Raw genomic sequence first — 20,581 nt, forward strand, 5'->3', positions numbered from 1 at the left:
AGTTTCATAGGTTGGATTTTTCTATATATTCTTATGGAGGTGTTGCAGAAAGGCTAGACACACAAAACCCAAATGACTTATTCAGGCCGGTAGCCTTTCTGGTAGGGGTCAGACAAGCAGACATGAAGAAATCATTATTAGTTTTAAAACGTGTAAATATTAGAGCAGACAAATTTATTTGAGTTAGAAAGAGTGAAAGGTAGTATTAAGCTTTGTTATGAGATGTGTGTACTAAATATGACATGAGCCTCCAACCCTTTTTTTGGGCCAGATTCACTTAGCAATTTCTCTTTTGAGTGCAAGTAAATAAATCTTCCTGAACTTGTGGAGGGTACCTCCTGTGCACATCCCCATGAAAGTTATATGGTTGTTTTGGTGATGTACATTTTAGACTCACAGTCAGTGCTGAGCTAGAAATTTACCTTTTACTTTCAGCATATGCTGTCTTATGCACCACTCATGGGTAACAGTACTGGAGAGGGTGGTAAATAGTGCTGGCTCAATATTCTTTATCCAATAATCAATATTCTTTATTCAGTAATCTTTATCACCGGCACATATGAAACTTGTAATAGTATCTTCCTGATACCCTGGCTTTGAAGCAGTATCAAAAGTAATTGCCATTATGCCCACATAGAAAGCACGTGGACTTTCTCAGGAGTGTAGGACTGTTGAGCTTTCAGAGGTATCACTTTTTCTGTCAAAGCATGTCCTTCATTGTACATGTATAGCAAATAGTTGTATTGCAGAGCAGGCATGTCCTGTTATTTCTTGTCATTAGCTGCAGCCAACTGATAGTTAATTAGGGCTATCTTGGGACATCTTAGGGCTATCAAGGACAATCAATTGTCCTTGATTACAATTCTAGTTGTCAAGGGCTTGTAAAATTAAGTGGCCTGAGGAAATTAACAGGTAAGTTTGTTTTTCTCAAATACATTCTTACAGTCAGAGGTCTATGAATCCAGATTATGGAGAACATGATATTGGTGGTCTTCACAGTGAGGATAGTTGGGCATAGAACATAAACTGTACTCCCTTTTCTGGAGTTAGCTTTTCCAAAATATACCCATGACAGAGTTATAGTGCATTAAGAGAAATGTACCTGGGGGACTGCACATTATTTGACTTCCTGCCTCTCTACCTCTGATGCATTTATCCAAGAATGTCAGCCAAATTTCTCTAGTAGTAATAGATGTGGAAAGGAGAGGGTTTGTTTATTTGTTGTGTCTTTTGTAGAGTCACCTATGGTAAATAAATTCTAAAAAGAAATGTCTAGCTTTCTAGGTACTTATCACTCTTGGTATTCAACTTGGTGCCTTCAGTCCTGCCTTATTTCTCTGAGCAATCTGATACTCAGAAATGTGCTGTACAGTTCACCAGAAAAAGGAATTTGCTTTGTCTAAGTCATTTAATAGCTTTTAAATCCCAGTGGATTACAAATTTACATGGTACTGTATGCTGGCTGTATCTTGATCTCCAGAACTTACACGTGCTTTGAATTGTTTCATAATGACTATTAATAGAAATGTTAGTTAAAACCAAGCAGTGAGAATTTAGGCTTTGAACAAGTGGTATCACAATGAGAATGGAAGGATGGGGTGTTAAATAAAATGTGAGTTGTGGAAAGTGTTAAAATTTACAAGTGAAATTTTGCATTAGCTTTAACATATCAGTGAGTCCACTGAAACGAATAGTATACAGTTCCTTAAGTAGTATTCCTATAACCATGTTTAGTCCTAGGAAAGTAAGCCAATTTGGAAGGCCCCAAATTATGAAGCTACATTCGGAGGAGTATGTCCTGCAGTTACACGTTGTGTGAGGCACAAGACAGCTCTCAGAAAGTGATAGCAGCATTTCATGAACAGAAGTGCACTGGTAAAACAGAAAACCAGGAGAAACTGTCTTTTAGATAGAAGATCTAAATCTCTTATTCTACATATAGAAGATAAAATTTAGACTACCTAAACACAAGAAGTCTAAATAAAGAATCCATGCAGAGTAGAGTGCTTCAGCAGAACTTAATTTTCCTCATGAATGGAGGCATGGCAGGTAACTCCAAGTTTATCAGTCAGAATGCTGCAGTTCCAATGGTAAACGCCAATATTGCTGGAAATAATTGTAAATAACCTGCAGATATAAAAAGGCAGCCCATAAATCAAGTGACTGACATCAAACTTTTTTGAGATTAACCTGACTCAGCAATAGTAGCATCTTATTTGTATCATAGCAGTGTTCGTTGCTTAGTGTCTTCATAAAATTAACAATATTGAGGAAAGAAGGTGTGCAGATCAGAAGGGAAGAATTACCTGGCGATTAGAGAGCAGCACTGAGTGCTGGAACATCAAGGATGTTTTCAGTTTTTCCACCAAGATTCAGTGAGCTTTTGTAACTCTCTCTGTCTCTCAGCAAATTCAGTGCCATAAAAATGTCTATCTTCAAGAGAAAGTATTTAAATTATGGAAAAACCTTGGGATTTTTGTATAAAACTCGTGTTCTGTATCTATCAGTGTGGAATCCAGGAAGTTGAATTGACTGCTATAGTAGCAAAGTACAAAGTAGCAAAAGACTGCAGTGAGATTAGAGGTGGACAAGATTCTACTTTGCTTTTATGCATGTATTTATATATCCATATATGAGCTAAGAATTGCCTGATTCCATTTCTTCTTAAGAAAGTGTGAATTAAGTCTTTCACAGTAGGAATCAGATTCATATTTTAAGACCACTTAACTGGTGGGATCATTGCCATTAAACTCTGAATTAAATGAAAAACAGGGAAAACTCATTTACTTGAGTGGTACAAGTTCAAAATGTTCACTATAAAAGTCTCAAAGAAGAGATGGAAATGTCTGTGGTTTTCTTCCAAATTCCCCATTCAGTTTAGCATTGTGTGCTTGGAACGGTTCTACAAATGGCAATAGCATCTGCGGATAAGTGCATGTCCATCACTTAAGCAATTCATGAAAGGCTCATTCATTTACTGGTTCAGCTTTCTAATATTTATTGCCAAATTATTGTTTAAAGCTCATGTACATTTGCCCTTGAGTGCTTTCAGCTCTTTTTCACAATTACAATAATATTGTTCCTTCAAAGAATGCTTGTTATAATTTATAGTATTTGCAAATGACTTAGGGTGTTAAGCCTCTTAGATACGTATCAGTAGAACAAGATACAGCTCAAGGCAGACAAATTAGTCTTAGAAACTAGATCCTAGCCCTATAATGATCCAAACTGAATACCATCCTAAGACTCCATCATATCCAGCCCTGAGGGTGGAAGTGCCTAGTATCTCTGTTGTGATGCATAGCACGCTTCAGTTTCAGGTCTCCCATGAGTTCAGGGAAGCTAGTTATTTTAAAATGAGCTATGTTTTTTCTTCCTGAATGACTGCTTTTCAAGCTAACATCCCTTTATTAAAATAGTTTTATTTGCAGAGATGCTGCAGCTGAACTTATCTATGTCTGCACACAGAGCTACTTTCTTATGCCACTGCCTGCAACTCATCCTCTGCAGGTCAACAGGACCACTGCTTAGAACCACTTCCAGTAGTCTTCTCTCTCCTCTTTTTTTCAGTATCTAGAATTTGCTATTTCACTGCACAATTTCCCCAGATCCATAGAGCTTCTTGCTTCTTTCTTTCAGTTGGACAGGAAAAGTTGATAAAAAAAAAACCACCACAAAGTTCAATGAAGTTAAAAAGAAAGTGAAAGTTTGCTGCTGTTTTCTAGGATGAGAGGAAGTGCTTCTTTCAACTTTTAGCTTCTGATAAATATACTTATTTTTCTGCACCAACCGTGACAATCAATTCTTCCCTCCTGCAGTTAGATGTGCAGTTGTGTTCATTCTTCTGTCATGGTGATGCCAAAAGGCTTACTGGGAATATTTTGAAATGGCACTCTGCAGCCACACCTCTGTTACGATTGGCCACATCCCCAGGATATTTAGTATGCCCTGTATTATGACCATAACTCAGTGTCACACAAAGTGACCATATTTTCCATCACACTGGGGGAAAAAAATCTGCATTTTGGTCACAACTGATCCTCTAAGTGGCATAAAGATAAGGATACTGAAGAAAAAAATATTCAGAGATGAAGCTGCAGGTACCAGAATAATTCAAATGTCCTGCCAGCTGTTCTTTATCACTTCAGGAGCTCTGAGACAAAAGACCAGCAAGATGCAGGAATTCTTTACATAAATTTAATCAAAACCTACAACAATCAAAATGTTATTCTCTGACAGAATGTTGCATTTTTAAGAACAGGCCATTTCTGAAAATTGAATCTGTATCTTCTGAAAGTATGAAATTTGTCCAATATTTATATGACATAGATCCAAGAAAAGTTTATGCCTTCATCTGTTGTCCTTTCCTGTTCTGTTACTGAGAGATCAAAAGTTAAATAATCTAAGCGGCAGGGGAGAAAAAAGAAGGCCAAAGAAAATTTTACAATGAAAATGAGGATTTAGGATATATTTTAGTTGTTAAATTTGTTACATTAAAAGATCTTAAAACTATTACACGTTTGAAATAGCAAAAGAAAGGGAATTCCAAATATCTGACAGTTTTAAGTATCTGAAGTCTAACACTAAAATGTGTGGCCTTATTTTATACCTAGAGTTAAATACCTAGTAAATATAAACTTGCTTCATATATCTTAACACTCACTGAAAAGCAAGGAGAATTTTTCAGAAGGTTGAGGTATAACAAATATTTGAAAACAGATGAATTTTAACTACTAAATTTTGTAATGATCCCTGTTATGATTTCATTCATGCAAAAGTTTATGTGCATACGATCTCTATAGACCAATGAATTTACTTCTGCTTTTCATCTTTACAAGTAAAAGCAGACTTGGTTGTTCTCCACTGGGAGAGCAATGCTCATGGTTGCATTTATGACCATTTTTACCCTATGAACTTAAGTATCTTCATCTGTCTGTTTCAAAAAAGAACCTCCACATTTGTTAGGCAGCTGTGGCAGTCACTGATGCAGCATTTGGTCAGATGGCTTAGAAGTTTTTTGGGGAAAAAGCCATGTTGATAAGTTTGTTTGTTTGTTTAATTGCTATTACAGACATTTACAGCCTGGTGCAATTCCCACCTCAGGAAAGCAGGCACACAGATTGAGAACATTGAGGAGGACTTCAGGAATGGCCTCAAACTGATGCTGCTCTTGGAAGTTATCTCAGGTTGGTTAAAGTTTGCTGTGTATTTATAGCATGCTAACTGAAACATTCTTAAAATAACAGTATTTGTTAACAATTTATAATAGTGAACATAAACTATAAGTGGGTTTAAAAATGGGAGATGAGACACACTGAAACAAAAGGGAGTAAAAAAATAACTCTGCTTTTTCCTTATCTACCAAGTTTTCTGCTCTAGGGTTCTGTGCTTGTGTTCTAGGGCTTCACAGTGTATCAGTGTATCACTTATATCACAGTGCTGTTGGACCAACCATAAACTGTGAGGACCTAGTCTCAGTCCTCTAACAAGTAAAGTAGGTTACAGATCTACTTTATTTCACTTTTTGTATAAAAGTTTCGCTTTACTTTTTTTTTCTCTGTTGTTCAGAGGGGCGGTCCCCAAAGTACACCCCAAATGCCCCTGAATCCAGCTTCTCATTACAGTTCAGCAGGTAATGGTGATGAGAATATCCCACCTTCTTAATATTCAGGTACTCTAAAGTGGACAATAGCAGTGAACCACAAGTCTAGAAGCAGGAAGCACTCACATATCTTCCAGTTATTTAGGCCAAGCATAAAAATTTTACTCTGGTTTTACTATTTTATCAGAAAGATGTAAGTAAGGTGCTTTGATATTTGAATTTTCCCTTCAGGGTTTTGTTCAAAGCCATTTAACATTCTTTCAGAAAAATACCTGCTAAAATAAATGCTAACTTTTAGACAGTGTACAGGGCACATTCACTCTTGAGTTATGATCACTTGAGTGTGTGTAGTCAGGTGTATAAAACAATAAACATAATAAATTTGTTATCCTGTAGGGGAAAGACTACCGAAACCGGACAGAGGGAAGATGCGCTTCCATAAAATTGCTAACGTCAACAAAGCTCTGGATTATATCGCTAGCAAAGGAGTGAAACTGGTGTCAATTGGTGCAGAAGGTATGTATCAGAGCTTATTACAACCTCAGAGATGGTACACCTGACTTAAGTTCTAGGTATTAAAAATAAATGTTAGAAATCAGGTTGGATTCTAAGGTATGCTTTATCCAATCTGGGATCTTTTTTTACCTTTAAGAGATATTTTTCAGACAAGATGAAGGCTGATATCACTGCCAGGTGGCTTGGACCTACCTCCATTTTGTTATGAGACTGACTGCGCATGGCAGCTGTGCTTCTAACATTCAGATGCAGAGTTAAGGGAGTGATCAAAAGAAATTATGCCAGCTGGGGAGAGACTGAACACATGAAGAAAGTGGGTTGGGATGTTATTTAATAAGGTTATTACTTTGTTGTTGTTCAGTTTTTCAGGCAGTAAAATAAAAACATGTATTTGGCTAATTAAATGCTGATAAACGTAGACTGAGCAAAAGAAAGGCTCTCACTGCAAGTAAACCTATGTTTCCCATGAGATTCAAATGATGGTATAAAAAGGACAAAAGTCTGTCTAGAACTATCTGGTTTATTGAGATATTTGTACAATGCTTTGAACATCCATTGCAATACAAAGGAGTGATGGGGCTAGCACAATATTCAACTACTGTTGACTTCATAGCTTCAATGATTTTCTGTCCATTCTGGGGGCAACCTCTTATGTGACCTTAGAGCAAAACACTGGCTGTAACCTCAGTATCACAGTGAGAAGCACGAGCTGTGTTCTGTTCACATTTCTAGGCCTTTTTAGATAAATTTATGAGCCTTTTCTTCCTGCTGTCTGATTTCCCCAGGCTTATTCTGGCTTTCAAACCTTCATCTTAGGAAGTTGATTGTAACTGTGGCTGGAGGAGGGTTTATTAGATGGGATAGGGGTATCTGTAGAAATAATGGAAAAAAAAAACATCAGTGTTTGGTGATTCTACAGCAGTTTAACCTAGTCTAGTTGCTTCCTCAAGTATAATTCACCAAATACATTATGGCTCTAGATCTAGAACTCCAAACTCCAAAAGAAATCAATGTTCTCTGGGCAGAACATGTTTGGACTCACTCTTAATTCATTTGAGACTGAAGTGGGTGGGCCATCTGAGTCCAAATCCATCCTTCTATCTATAGGCACATAACAGGGACCTTTCTTTTCTTTTTTTTTTTTTTTTTTTGGAATATATCATTAGTGGGTGTTGTGGTTTAAACCCTGTAGGTAGCCAAGCCCCACAGTCATTCACTCCCAACTAGTGGGATGGGAAAGGGAATAAGAAAGATAACAGTGAGAAAATTTGTGAGGTGCGATAAAGACAGTTTAAAAGGTAAAGTAAAAGCTGCATGTGAAAGCAAAGCAAAACAAGGAATTCATTCCCTAATTCCCATCGGCAGGCAGATGTTTAGCCATTTCCAGGAAATCAGGACTTCATCACTCATAACAGTTAGTTGGGAAGACAAACACCATAACTCTGAATGTCCTCCCTTCCTCTGCTTTTCCCCCTAGCTTTTATTGCTGAGCATGATACCATATAGTGTAGAATATCCCTTTGGTCAGTTGGGGTCAGCTGTCCTGGCTGTGTCTCCTCCCAGCTTCTTGTGCATCCTCAGCCTACTTGCTTCCTGGGCAGTGTGAGGATCAGAGAAGACCTTGATTCTGTGTAAGCGCTGATCTGCAACAACTAAAACATCGGTGTGTTATTAACACTATTTTCATCACAAATCCAGAAAATTGACTGTGTCCCAGCAGAAATTAGTACAGGGGACGGGAGATAAGGTGAGTCCCAAAGGCACTTCAGATCTCAGAAGAGCTCTACTGAGTCTCAGAGTTCCCTGCCCCTCCATCAGTTGTACAGGCAATGAGGGGCAGCTGGGCCCTTTGCTCATTTAAATGAAGCAGGATGGAAAAATATGCCACTGCCCTGAAACCCTCTGCGATTAAAGGGTATTCTGAGAGCGACATGGCATTAGGCAGACAGCAGAGGGTACTGGAGAGACAGTTTGTGTGTGGAAATGAAGATCAAACGTATGGGAGCCTGTCTGATAGCTGGTGCAGAAATACTGAGAGTACACAGTCTCGAGCAAATGAATGGTAGTTACTGTGCTGTCATGCTGGGACTCCAACCCTTTCTGTCAGAAAACAAGAGTGTAGCAAAAGGAGGATCTTGTGGGACAGAGAGGTCATTCTTTCTGATCTCAATTTGCAGAATGGGCAAGTGTTTTCACTCCTAGGTTCCTCAGGCAAGGTTGAAGCATTTAAGCTGAGATACAACAGGTCATACCTGCTGCTGAAAGGAGCAGGCCAACCCTCTGCACTTCCATCTCCCTCATTTTGCTCTGTTGATTGCTGTTTATCACTGGCAGGGCGTTCAGAGTAGAGGGCAGCTTGTGAGCACTTCTTGTATCATCTGAAGGCAAAACACCTGGGGTATCTCAGATTGGTCATTAAAACAGTTTAAGCTAACTCTGCTGCTCCCCTTGGCAGCAACTGCAGTGAACTTAGATGCTCTGTCAAAATAAGTAATTCCCTCTGGAAGGGAGGCAGTGACAAGAGGCAGTAATCTATTACAGGTGCTCAGCCTGTTGCTGGAAGGTGATGCCCATCCATGCCCTCAATATTGCTTGCTGCATATAACCACAGGCCATAGTAAGTGAGAAGATTAAGGGGGTGTTCTTGGCTGGGCTGCAGGCTTTTATTGTCTGTTTCTGGAATTCTTGATCTGTAAAATGAGGGGATTAGGAGTAAACCTTCCTTCATTAGTATTTAAAAAATATTTTAAAATCTTGGATGGAAGCACAGGAGAAAATACCCAGTTACTATCATAGTTTACAAGCATAGAGGAACCTGTCATTGTAAGACATAGCACTATCTCAAGTATGGCTACTAACACACATTAGATTACATCCATGTGGGCAGGAGCAGATAGATTCGTGTGCCTTCCCCTCCTACTCTAAACAGGCTGAACAGAAGTCCAGCTATGCCCAGACATGCTTAGTGCCCTGTTAAGTTTACCACATTCCCTCTATTACAGTTATCTAAGGCATAATGCTGTGCTGATGCAGCGATGTAATATTACTTTGACTGGATATAATTTCACAGTGTAGGACCTCTGGCACCAGTACCTGTTTAAAAAGTCCCTGTGCCCCTTTGTCCTGCATACCTCCTCCCACACTTCTCAGCCCTACCCTAACACCACTTGGGCTGACAACTGTTATTGTAGCAGTCCTGGGGCCTGGAACAGTAACCTGATAGGGATTTAAAACACGCTTCACCTCTTCTTAATTTTGTTGCATTTTTCAGCATTGTTGACTGGATAGTCGTTATCATATGAAGATGGAAATGTACGCCAGCAAGGAGGGAGAGCGCAGGCTTCCTAAGAGTGTATTGTTATCAACATCCTAAACCCTTTAACTTTCTGTCTGTATGTGTTAGAATGGGCCATGTGGGCTTATTTGCACCCATCTGTTTTGGCATTCTCTGAGTTACATGGGTACTTGGAATACTTTTTAATTCGCAAAGCATGAAAGTTTTGTATCTAAACCTGGTCAAGATCACGTGTTATTATCTGAAATACTGTGTGGTGAAGAGCATGTAGTCTCAAAGGGTCCAACTGCCATTTAAAATGGGGCCTCAAAACAAAGATGAAATAGTGATTCCTGGGGGACATCAGCACAAAGTTCAATTTAATATTTTTAAGGCACCAGTAATATTCTTTACAAGCCATTGTTAGTGTTCTGAAGGCTGACTTCCTTGGGTAGTTTGTGAAATGGACAGGGAGAGGTGACCACCTTTAACTGTGATACTGAGCAGAAGCCCAATTTAACTACTCTGATCTGTACTGTGGAAGAGCATCGCGCTCCATTGGTGATAGAAATGGGGCTAGAGAGTCAAGAAGCTAAAGCTAAAGACATGAAAGTAATCCTTATGAGCCATTCATAGTCCACGAGTTAGATGTTTTCCCAATAAAAAAATAAAAATGCAGTGACTCCATTTGCAAGGTAATTGCATCCTGAATGCAAAGAGCTAAGATATGGAATACCATACAAGATAAATATGCTGTTAGGAGGAAACAGTTCTGGCTTGCTTTTTTGGGGAGGGGGAGAGATACTGAAGACCAAATGATCTGTAAATCTGCTACAAAAAGGTTAGAACAAATAAATAAATAAATAAAGTACACCCTAACAGCAAAGAAGAATTAAAAAAAAAATAAAATCACAGTCAAAACACTGGGACCTTGCCACATTTATTTGCTTAGTTTTATCCCTTGGCAGTTTTTTATTGTGTCATCTTTGTCCTCTTCTCTTCTTTCCTGTTTTCATAGGTCAGCTGTAGCTTTGCCTATGTGACATGTAGGAACTATACATGTATTTCTGCTAGATCAAACAGGCAATGTGAAGAAAATAATCAAGAAATCTTCTATTGGCCTGTAGAGGAAAATCATAGGAATGAATCAGGAATTTTTCACCACTGATATTTTTCAGCATTTAGAAACTTTGTTTTCCTTCTGTTTAGATATTTTTCCTTGTCTTCTATACTTTTTTTTTTTTTTTTTTGTATCTTATTTTAGTGGTAGATGATGACAGATCAAAGCTGGCAAAGAGCTTGAAAACTCTCTTCATGCACAACATTGAAAGTTCCCTCTCTTGTTTTTTTTTACTTTGTGTATGTAAATTTGGATATGTATATCAAAACAACAATGTAGTGATTATGCAAATCCATGAATTGATTGTCTGACAATCAGCAATGCCTACTGAGTATTTAAATTCATCTATTTTACATTTCAAAAAATTCTTCTGTACTGTATATACTTCTGAGACATCTACAGCTGATCAAAATGCAATGAAATACATGACTGTGAAGATGAGAGGGGAAAGAAGTAGCTACATGCCCTAATTGCCACTTGGTGGTCTTTAGCTGAAAAATGTAAGTTGTGGGATTTAAAGACACTTCAGGTATTTCAGGACAAATGAGATAGTAATAATGCATGGAAGACAAAGTGAGGTAAGAATTATGTAAAATGGACGTAGAATACAAAGGGGAATGCAGAAAAATAGCCATTCATCTATAAAGTTGGGTTATCACACTAACAATGTTAGTATAGAGTAGCAACGGGTGAGATACCTCCTACCACACTTGTTAATTCCATAGGTTCAAATGACAGCTTGTGTCGCATACTACTGCAAATTAGCATGTATCTCAAGTCCTGGGGCTAGCAGCTGCCTTGTTCTGTAAAAGTTGCCCCTGGATTCAGGCAACTTTAAAGTAGCAGAGTGAATCCATTTCCTGCTGGCACCTCCTTTGGCATTTGATGTTAAATTGAGGAAATTCTTTCTGCTCCCTCCCTTTCTGTTCTCCCCAGGAGAACACCAGTGGGCCCACAGGCAGCCACAGCTGCTCCATTTCTTGAGGGGGGCTGGAGGTGACTTTCAAGTGGGAGAGCAGCTGGTGCCTTCCCTGTCCCGCTGCTCATTTGGTGTGAGGTGACTGGAAAGGCAGCCTGCAGTTCCCCTCTCTCATCTTCCCACCTCCTCCCCTTCTAGTGCTGGACCTTCTTTATAGTCTTACTATGTTCTTCTGAATCTCTCACCATACTTTGCAGATTGTTTTAACATTATCACAACACCCAAGTCCTCTGGCAGTACATTTTCTGGTGTTGAAGCGGTATCACTGCTAGTGTTACAGACAATGTAGGAGCACTGGATTGGCTTTGGAAGAGGCTTGCCTGTATATGTGAAGTATATGGCACTTTGTGCTGTACGTAGACTCAAGCAGTTTTGAAATGAATTGAAAACCCAGAGGTGAAAAACCTCGTTCTGTCTTAATGATGCATAAACATGCACAGGCATCAAAGCTGTAGGACATGTACAACCTCTTGGTCATGTTTTTGAACTGCTTGGCAGGAAGCCATGTTGCTTAGTCTCAGGAAGTGCTGTGTCTTGAGCTGTTCTTCATATCTAGCCCATGTTAGCACCAAGTGTAGAACTCTCAAAAGGGACTTTTGAATGTTGTTTTATTTTAAAAAAAGAAGAAATAATAATAATAATAAAAAAAGTAACCTGTTGTAGATTTCCAAGTCATTTAAAAATTCCTACATCTCCTTGATAAATTCTCAATTCCAACTTAAAACTCCTAATATCCTGTAGTTTCTTACAATTTAGTATAAAAGCATTTTTTCCCCAATCCTTTCATATTTGGGAGCAGCAAGGCTGATATTATTCAAACTTTAAATATATAGTTTTCCTCAGGCAATGTCAACAAAAGTCAGTCCAGAAGGTAAATTTTTGAGACAGTTAACAACTAGCTGGAGAATAGCCTTTTAGCATGGAAGAGCTAAACAGACCTTAATCTCAGTAATCTTCAGTTCTACTGCCTGGGTAGCAGAAGCATCAATTTGTTGAAAAATGAACCCAAGTAAACTCTGTGTAAATAATGAATTATTGTAAATAACAAGTTATTGTAGAAATGTAATGTATTTATTAGATAGAATGTATTATTTATACAAATATATGGTTAGAATGTGTTTTCTGTTTTCTCTTAAAAATACTGTTATGTATTTTTTCACCTTAGAAATTGTTGATGGCAATGTGAAAATGACACTGGGTATGATCTGGACTATCATCCTTCGCTTTGCTATTCAGGATATTTCAGTGGAAGGTAAGAATAATTCAACTATGTTAATAATTAAGAAATTTGTTTAAAGACATTTTATATAGATTGTATACAAGTGAGATGAATGTATTAAGAAGTAATTTTTTCACAGAAAGCAATACTGCAAGTTCACTACCTTGTGCCAAAATCCATTTCTGGAGGGAAAATCTAATTCCTGACAGAGACCTCAAGCCAGCTTTATAAACAGAGAAGTTCTAGGCATGTCCTTCAGTTATAGAGATAGAAACATGTCTATGTTCCTGAGTATCAGTAGCCTGAAACTATGATGTACCCTGTATGGTTGTCCTATTTCCAACATACTTTTCTAGTCTTTTCGTTTCTATCCTTCTTCCTAAATATTACCTGTTTACATGCCTCTTCTTTCTATCACTTCTCTTTTCTCACTGCTTCAGATTTTTTTTCCTTAAATTTCACTTAGATACTGGCTCCAAAAAGTGCATTGCAGTTACAATACTCTTTAAATCTAGTCTAGGCTGAGAAAAGTCTAGAATTCTAGAAACTAATCTCAATTTGCAACAACAATAGAGCCAAATCAAGATTTTCATGCTGTCCTGCCCATAATCTGTGAAACATTAACTGTGGACCTAGTGGTTTGGTCTTTTTGATCTTTTCAGTCCTTTACTTAGGCACTCGGATGCCTACAGGGTGCAAATAATGAAGGCATTTCTTCAGCATTTATACCTCCCAATAAGCAAATGGACTGAGACCACAAGTGTATTCCATGTAAATACCAACAAAATCTTTTATGTTTAGTTCTGTTTCATTTGTATTCAGTATTATTCCCCAAGTATACGTTCTGTTGTCCCACTAATGTAATTTCTTAAACTTCTAATGTCCCAGATAAAAATGTGCAGAATGGAACTACATCTGAGTTGTTCCAGTTGAGCTGATGTCTGTGTCCTAATGGAGCCCCATTACTTCACTTTCATGGCTATCTTTTAGGATTAAATGTTAGCTTATGCTAACCAGTTTCAGATGGCTGACCACATTTAAGATGACAAGAAAAGAATTACTCGAGCACTTTTAACATTTTTCTTTTTAACTCCCTGGTGTCTTACAGAGACCTCTGCCAAGGAAGGCCTGCTGCTGTGGTGTCAAAGAAAAACTGCTCCTTACAGAAATGTGAACATTCAGAACTTCCATCTTAGGTAAACTTCCATTATTTCACAGGGTAGAAGCTTTCTAAAGTATGTTAGGTCAAAATTTTTCCCACAGTTGTGTAGGTAGATTTGACAGCAGAATTTCCCTCTTCACTGCTAACCTAGGCTTTTTTCAAATTCTTATGATCTGTCTTCAGAGTCTTACTTGGGTTAGTCTTCTGCATTATTTACCATTGTTTATGTAGTTGCTACTTAAAAGAAAAAAATTGCTACTCCACACAGAATTAACATATAATACTATTAGAGGTCCTTGGTATATGGGGATATCTAAGCATAGGGACTTGGCAAAAAAATGCTTTCAGTTGAGAGGCACTGTAGTTATAGACTGTTCTTGGCAAAATACCAATGTGTTAAGCTTGCAGATATCTCACTATGATGAATCAGTCTTTATTATTTTGTAACATAATTATAAATAAAGAGCCAAAAATATACTCAGTACACCACAGTAGCACTTTAAACATGCTCATTTCCAGAATCAGGATCATTACCTAAGCTGGAAAATTTAGTGAAGCTCTTGCCCTGTGGTTCTGTGCCTTTAGTAAGACCTATAAAGGATGCTCTAGGCCATATGCAGGCTGCCCGCTTTTGGCATTTCTCCCAGCTAGTTCCTATAGCTCTGTGGGTGATCAATCTCATTAAACTACATGACTTGCCATTTGCACTGTTCAGCCATGGGATTTTGCCTTCCCTGAAGCCCTTGTAGTACTTACAGGAGCTCTGTATTGCAATGTTTTGATGTTCTGAATTCATTCTTTATGTGAAACACCTAAAGCACATATAGTGGTAGAGAAGATGCAGTTCACACATACAGATAAAAAGAACTGTTTGACTTACAGTCTCTTGCCTTTAAGTGACCTGAAGTTTGTAATGTGTTACTTTCCTTAAATATAGCATATATATAGTGTAGCTGGTGTATTTCAGGACAGGTTTATATGGACACAGGGAATATTATAAATCTCAGTGTCAGAATTTTAATGTTTATCAATACATATGCTGGGTCTGATACATGGTATGGAAAAAAACATCTTGAACAGAAATACTTTGATTGATGTTAGGGTTTATTGGCTTTTATAGATCTACTTTAAAATGGGCTGTCGAGACCATGTCTACACCTTATGGAAAATGCTTCTTGCTATTTTGGTGTTCATTTTGATTCAGTTTTACATTCTGAATGAATATTACACAATATATATAAATTCTGCTCAGTTACATTTTTTATTGGAGATGGTTCTGTTATTTGAATGATTTACCCAGACATCTCAATGACAGGGATTCTAACAGTCTAACACCCTTATTATCATACAATTACTGCACAGGATATGACCTCAAACCCAGTGATCTGTTTTCATAAAGTATCTTTAAGAATAATTGATTCTGGCTGAAAGGAACCTATCATAATCTTTTCAAATAGATGACATTCACAGATCCATTCGTTTCCTGTTCTTGCCTTGAAAGGTAGAAGACAAGAAGTCACACTCAAGTGTCAGAGCTCAGGTCTGACCTGTCATATGTATGAAGTGTTCTAAGTAAACTAAGCTGATTTGTGACTTCATACTTCTATGAGCATGATGTAGTTGTGTCATTAGAATTGTCTGAAATAACAAAGAAAAAGTCAATTACTTAAGTAAATTCAAGTATTGCAGGCTTATTCTTTTATTTTTTTTCACAAACATGGTATGATAGGAAATCATGCACTTTCTTGAATGTATGATTCAAGCTATCCTGGAGCATTGCACAAATTAAACAATTCAAATCAGGGTCTGTTGTACATAATGTACATTGCCTAGAAAGTATTATGGAATCTTTAAACATGTATGTACCTTAGAATAAGTTACATACTACAGGAGAAAGAGTATAGTAACAAAAGCTTAGAGGGATGAAAGTTGACAGAACATAATTGTCAGGATTTAACAGGAGGGTTCCTGCTTGATTTTAAGCCTTGAGCAAGAACCAAACTATAAAATGCCATGACTTTATTAACGACTTCTTTTCCATTCTATTTTTTGTTGTAAAGCTGGAAAGATGGCCTTGGATTATGTGCACTTATCCACAGACACCGACCTGATCTTATTGACTACTCCAAGCTAAATAAGGTCATCAGTCTGGATGGTACAGCATGCTGTCCTGCAGTGATTTGGTCCACTTGCGGTTTGCTTAGCATGTTTTCTATATGACAAGCTGAGGAGTGCATACTAATTCTAACAGGTTTTCTGTGCTCCCTCCAAAAAATGTTATGTGGAGGAAAGGATCCTGTGACTGCCCTGTGTCCTTTCCTTCCTACTATAATGACTTAAGCATTTAATTGCAAATAACCCATTCCTCAGCAGCCAGGCAGTTGATGAAGTCTTTTATGCTGCACAATATGGATGTAAAATCAGATGCAATGGAATTCTCCATTCACAAACAATACATAGACATAAAACGGTCCATCCTGTTTTATGTCTAGTGTAAAGGACTACATAGACTGCAGAACAGTAAACAATGACAAGATTATTAATCCTAATATTTTTTAGAACAAAGACTGTCCTTGGTAATTAGGAGTATGTAATTATTAGGCTTACATAGAAAATATTTACCAATTCTTACTTTGGTATTTCATTATATTTCTACCTATACTTGCAGTCAAGTGCCAATCAAATTGATGTTGTAACTTCCTTAGGTAGCACCACATGGGGATTACAAAACCATTTTTGTACCTGGTAAAATGTATGTGTTCTAAAAGATACCCGCTGCTTGGATTTCAGGGAAAGTAATGCGGAACATGAACAGTCTTAGAATTTCTGGCTACCGTTAACTGTTACTGAAGAATAAAACCTGGAAGGAAAGTGGAATGTTTCATCTCTCTCTCAACACATGCATACCGTGCGTTTTTTATTCCTCTGGAATGAATGTATCTTGAGGTCTCTCATAAACCCCAGTGAAACTTAATCAAGTAACCATGGTTTTAATTTGTTGAGTGACAACTTTTCATTGATGAGAGAGATTGGTAAATCATGGACAGTATTTTCCATTCCATTCCCCTCCATTACAAATTGATTTTACTAGTGGAATCGGCTGTTATCAAAAAGCCTGTGGTAAAGAAAAAGATGACAGAATGAAATGAGAAGATTTGAAACCTTTGCTTTGTATATATGTTAAATTTATACTGGAGACCCCCAAGTTGTGATGAAAACTAAATAAACTTATTCCTAAACCAACTAATTTAGGCTGTTGTTAAGACATCTGCAGATATGAACAAAAGGACAAAATATGAACTGTCAACACCAGGTTATTCTCTATATACATCCTTTCCTATGGATGAACAGATTGACAGAATAACTAACATACCTGTCTGTGTGCTCAAGTATGGCCCAAACAGAAGTTAGTCTAATTGAGTTTGCACTTTGAAAAGTGGCACACTAATAAAATATATATATACATGTATATATACTCACACACACACACACAAAAAAAAAAACCTTCATGGTATAACCAGTCTATACATGAGCACTAAGAGAAGGGAATAGCACGTAAGCAGATCTGCTTCAGCATTACTATTTCCCTCTTAGAGGTTTCCAAAATAGAACAGGTCAGGTTTCAAATTGAGGCTGAGCTGTGGCACGTAAAGCACATGTAGAAAAGTCTTAAAATAGATCATGCTTTTCTGACCTGTCTGTGTTTGATTGACTATTCATTTTGGTTACATTAACAGCTGTCTTGGTGTCTTGTTTCTTGATTTCTTATCTCATGCATGGTGTCTTTTCTTTTTCTCACCAATGTGCTCTGTGTGAATTTGTAGCTGGAAAGATGGCCTTGCTTTCAGCGCCCTTATTCATAGACACAGGCCTGATCTTCTTGACTATGACAAGTTAGATGAGGTATTTCTCTAGCTGTAGCAGACATTTTTAGTTACTGTGGCTTGTAGTTTTGTTTAAAAGGATGGGTGATGGGGATCTCCAGAAGATGTTGTAAATAATGCCTATTTAAATACTGATTTAAATAAAATCGTTTACCAGTGGAGCACTGTTACTTATGGACTTAGTACCAAGCAAACAAATAGGAAGTCCACATCACTCATTTGTAAGCAAAGTGATTTAACCCAGTCACTAGATCTTGCTTAGATTTAGTATATTTTTCTCCCATTTAATTTAAGTAGGAGGTTTTGTGTACACATTTAGTAAATGTTATATTACACATGGTGTAATGGTAGCAAAAATAAATTAATGGATTTTAGGTATTGTCCACGTTTTAAGTTCCTCTTAATGTCAACAATGCACAAAACTGCTAAATGATGATAAAGTGAGAACTTAAGTTTAGAGACTTTGTATTCTATTTTAACCAAATTGTAAGGGTATTAATACTTATGATACCTTACCTATATATGCATGTGGAGAACAGTCTTCTGTGAAACTTAAGTACTTGCTCTCATTCCGTAGTGAGTAATCTTACTAAGTTCATTTCAAAGTAACAAAAGAAGCATGTCTGAGACAATGAGCATGTCGGAGCATGTCTTTGCATTCAAACAGAAGCCCTGGAAGTTTCCTCGAGAAAACCTGGTAACTTTTTTCAGTCCCCTCTTGCTTCTCCAACTTTTCTCTTCTACCCTGTTTTCGTGGGCAGTCTCTGTATGCATTGGCTTTGTTCGTGATGGCTACCATCATTTAGCAGTTTGTGAATACTTGAAAATAAGAAGCATTGATGGCATAAACAGCCATTTCCCATAGGGCGTTTTCATTGCAAGCTGATATTAGAAGGCTGATTTAAGAGCAGCCCTAATCTGACATGCTCTTCCATTGTCAGCAACAGCTGTCTGTGGCATATGAAATGAAATATGCGCTGTTTGTCTGAATTTTGTGTACTGCTGCCTTTTTTTTTTTTCCTTCAAAAAAAAACAAAATCCAAAATCTCAAAACAAGAGGAAACTTAATTTTCACCAGCTCTAAATTTCACCAAACAGAAGTCTTACATATTTGGCTCTCCAAGTCAAAAGTGGGAGGTTTTGAGCCTTCTGGTTAACTGTGCCTGTGCTTTCCTCTCCTCATGCATTCACCCAACAAACAGAGAACTTGTTAGCTCAGTGAATTCATATCACTGTAATATAAGGTTTACTAAGTATAAAAGTGTGCAGGACTAACTTTGTAATGAATGGTCTATAGCCTACTGAATCAGTGGCCTTGACTGTATGTATTACTGCAGTACTTCATTCAGAATTAGCCTTTTATGAGTGTACACTGCATATTTTATCTATGTTCCCTCCCCCCCCCCCCCGAATGTGTTTGCAGCAGAGTCCTAGTGGCTTATTGTTTTTATTTGAAAGTAGAGCACTAGGTATACCGAAAGTTCACATACCCCACTGCTATTTGAAGAACAGTAGATGTGACTCCAGTTTATAGTTGGGAAAATCAGAGTAAGTTTTAGTGTACCTACTGTAGTAGTCTTGCTTCAAAGAAAAAAATATATTTTTGACTAGTAATATTTTCTTCTTTAATTCAGGATGACCCCATAGGAAATATCAACCTTGCCATGGAAATCGCTGAAAAACATTTGGATATCCCAAAGATGTTGGATGCAGAAGGTGAGAGTCATATTATACTGAAGTTTGTATCACTCATCATCAGGAGATAGTAAAAATTCTGTTGTTTTGTGTCTAGCAAATTTTCAGCATTCCTTCCACATGAATTGTCATGGAGTAACTTCTTTCCACTTTGTTTTTAAACAATTTTTCCTTCTTGTTTCCCATGTATTGGATAATTCTGCTCTATCTTCATTCCTTATTCTTTGTTACTGTTTGTATTTGCTATCGCTTTGGACCCTAACCTTAGCACATGGCCCCAGTATGACAACTGAAGTTCAAATAGATGATCGAAAGATAATCTTTGCCTATAAGAAGTTAAAAATTAAGTTTAATAAAGTAAAATACATCTGTTAGCAGCTTAAAGCATGTTCACTTTTTTAAATGTTAAAATGAGAGGGCCAGAAAGAAATAGAAGTACAATTCAAAATACACTACTAATAACATGCCGTTTATGAAAGAGCTAGGTTGAGGGAAGCATTCTGTTTGTTTAATTATAAACCTTTTGCAGGGATCCATTTTAACAAATGATTTCGTGTTTGGTTTTTCCAATAATCTTCAGTCTGTTCACAAATCAGAAGGAAATATTTCTTCAAGATAACCAACCTTTTGTACAATAGGCAGAACTGATGCCAAAATACTGGAATTTACATACCCTAGTTCAAGGTATTCTTCTCCACATATACAGACTCAGGTCCGGTGGCACATCAGTAGAGCAATGGCTATTCAAAACATGCAAACTCATCTTGTCCACTTCCCTTGAAGTCTTTGGTAGGAAGGTTAGACCAATACAGGATGATTCTGAAAATCCAAGTTGTATCCTCTTAATTGAATGTTTTTCTTGGTTTCACCTTCATGTTTCAAAACTAACTGTTTCAATTTTTTGAATTGCAATTACCCTTTCAAGCACCATTTAATTATCTTACTATGAAACATTGTGCAAGGAATAAACAGAGATGCTTTCTCCTCACTATTGAACATATATCGTTCTTCTTTCACTCATTTTTCTCTTCATATACCACGTAAGAAACCTCCCCCCTGCCTTAAGATTTCATGCATATTCTAGCCCTCATCTTTCTGTTCTTGTCTTAGCAGGAGAGGGGGAATGAAAT

General features: G+C 37.4%; 1 protein-coding gene across 2 annotated transcripts in view; it reads left to right on the top strand.

The window, feature by feature from the left end:
* Positions 1–20,581, top strand: part of ACTN2 (actinin alpha 2) — a 67,216-nt gene that overhangs the window by 17,207 nt on the left and 29,428 nt on the right. For both annotated transcript variants that reach the window (XM_068676232.1, XM_068676233.1), the window contains exons 2-7: positions 5,072–5,186; positions 5,999–6,118; positions 12,657–12,743; positions 13,819–13,906; positions 15,933–16,011; positions 19,391–19,472. In XM_068676232.1, coding sequence (XP_068532333.1) covers positions 5,072–5,186; positions 5,999–6,118; positions 12,657–12,743; positions 13,819–13,906; positions 15,933–16,011; positions 19,391–19,472 — 571 coding nt within the window. The remainder of the gene's footprint in view (positions 1–5,071; positions 5,187–5,998; positions 6,119–12,656; positions 12,744–13,818; positions 13,907–15,932; positions 16,012–19,390; positions 19,473–20,581) is intronic.

Source organism: Anas acuta, chromosome 3 (assembly GCF_963932015.1).
Source record: "Anas acuta chromosome 3, bAnaAcu1.1, whole genome shotgun sequence".
Classification (NCBI taxonomy): domain Eukaryota; kingdom Metazoa; phylum Chordata; class Aves; order Anseriformes; family Anatidae; genus Anas; species Anas acuta.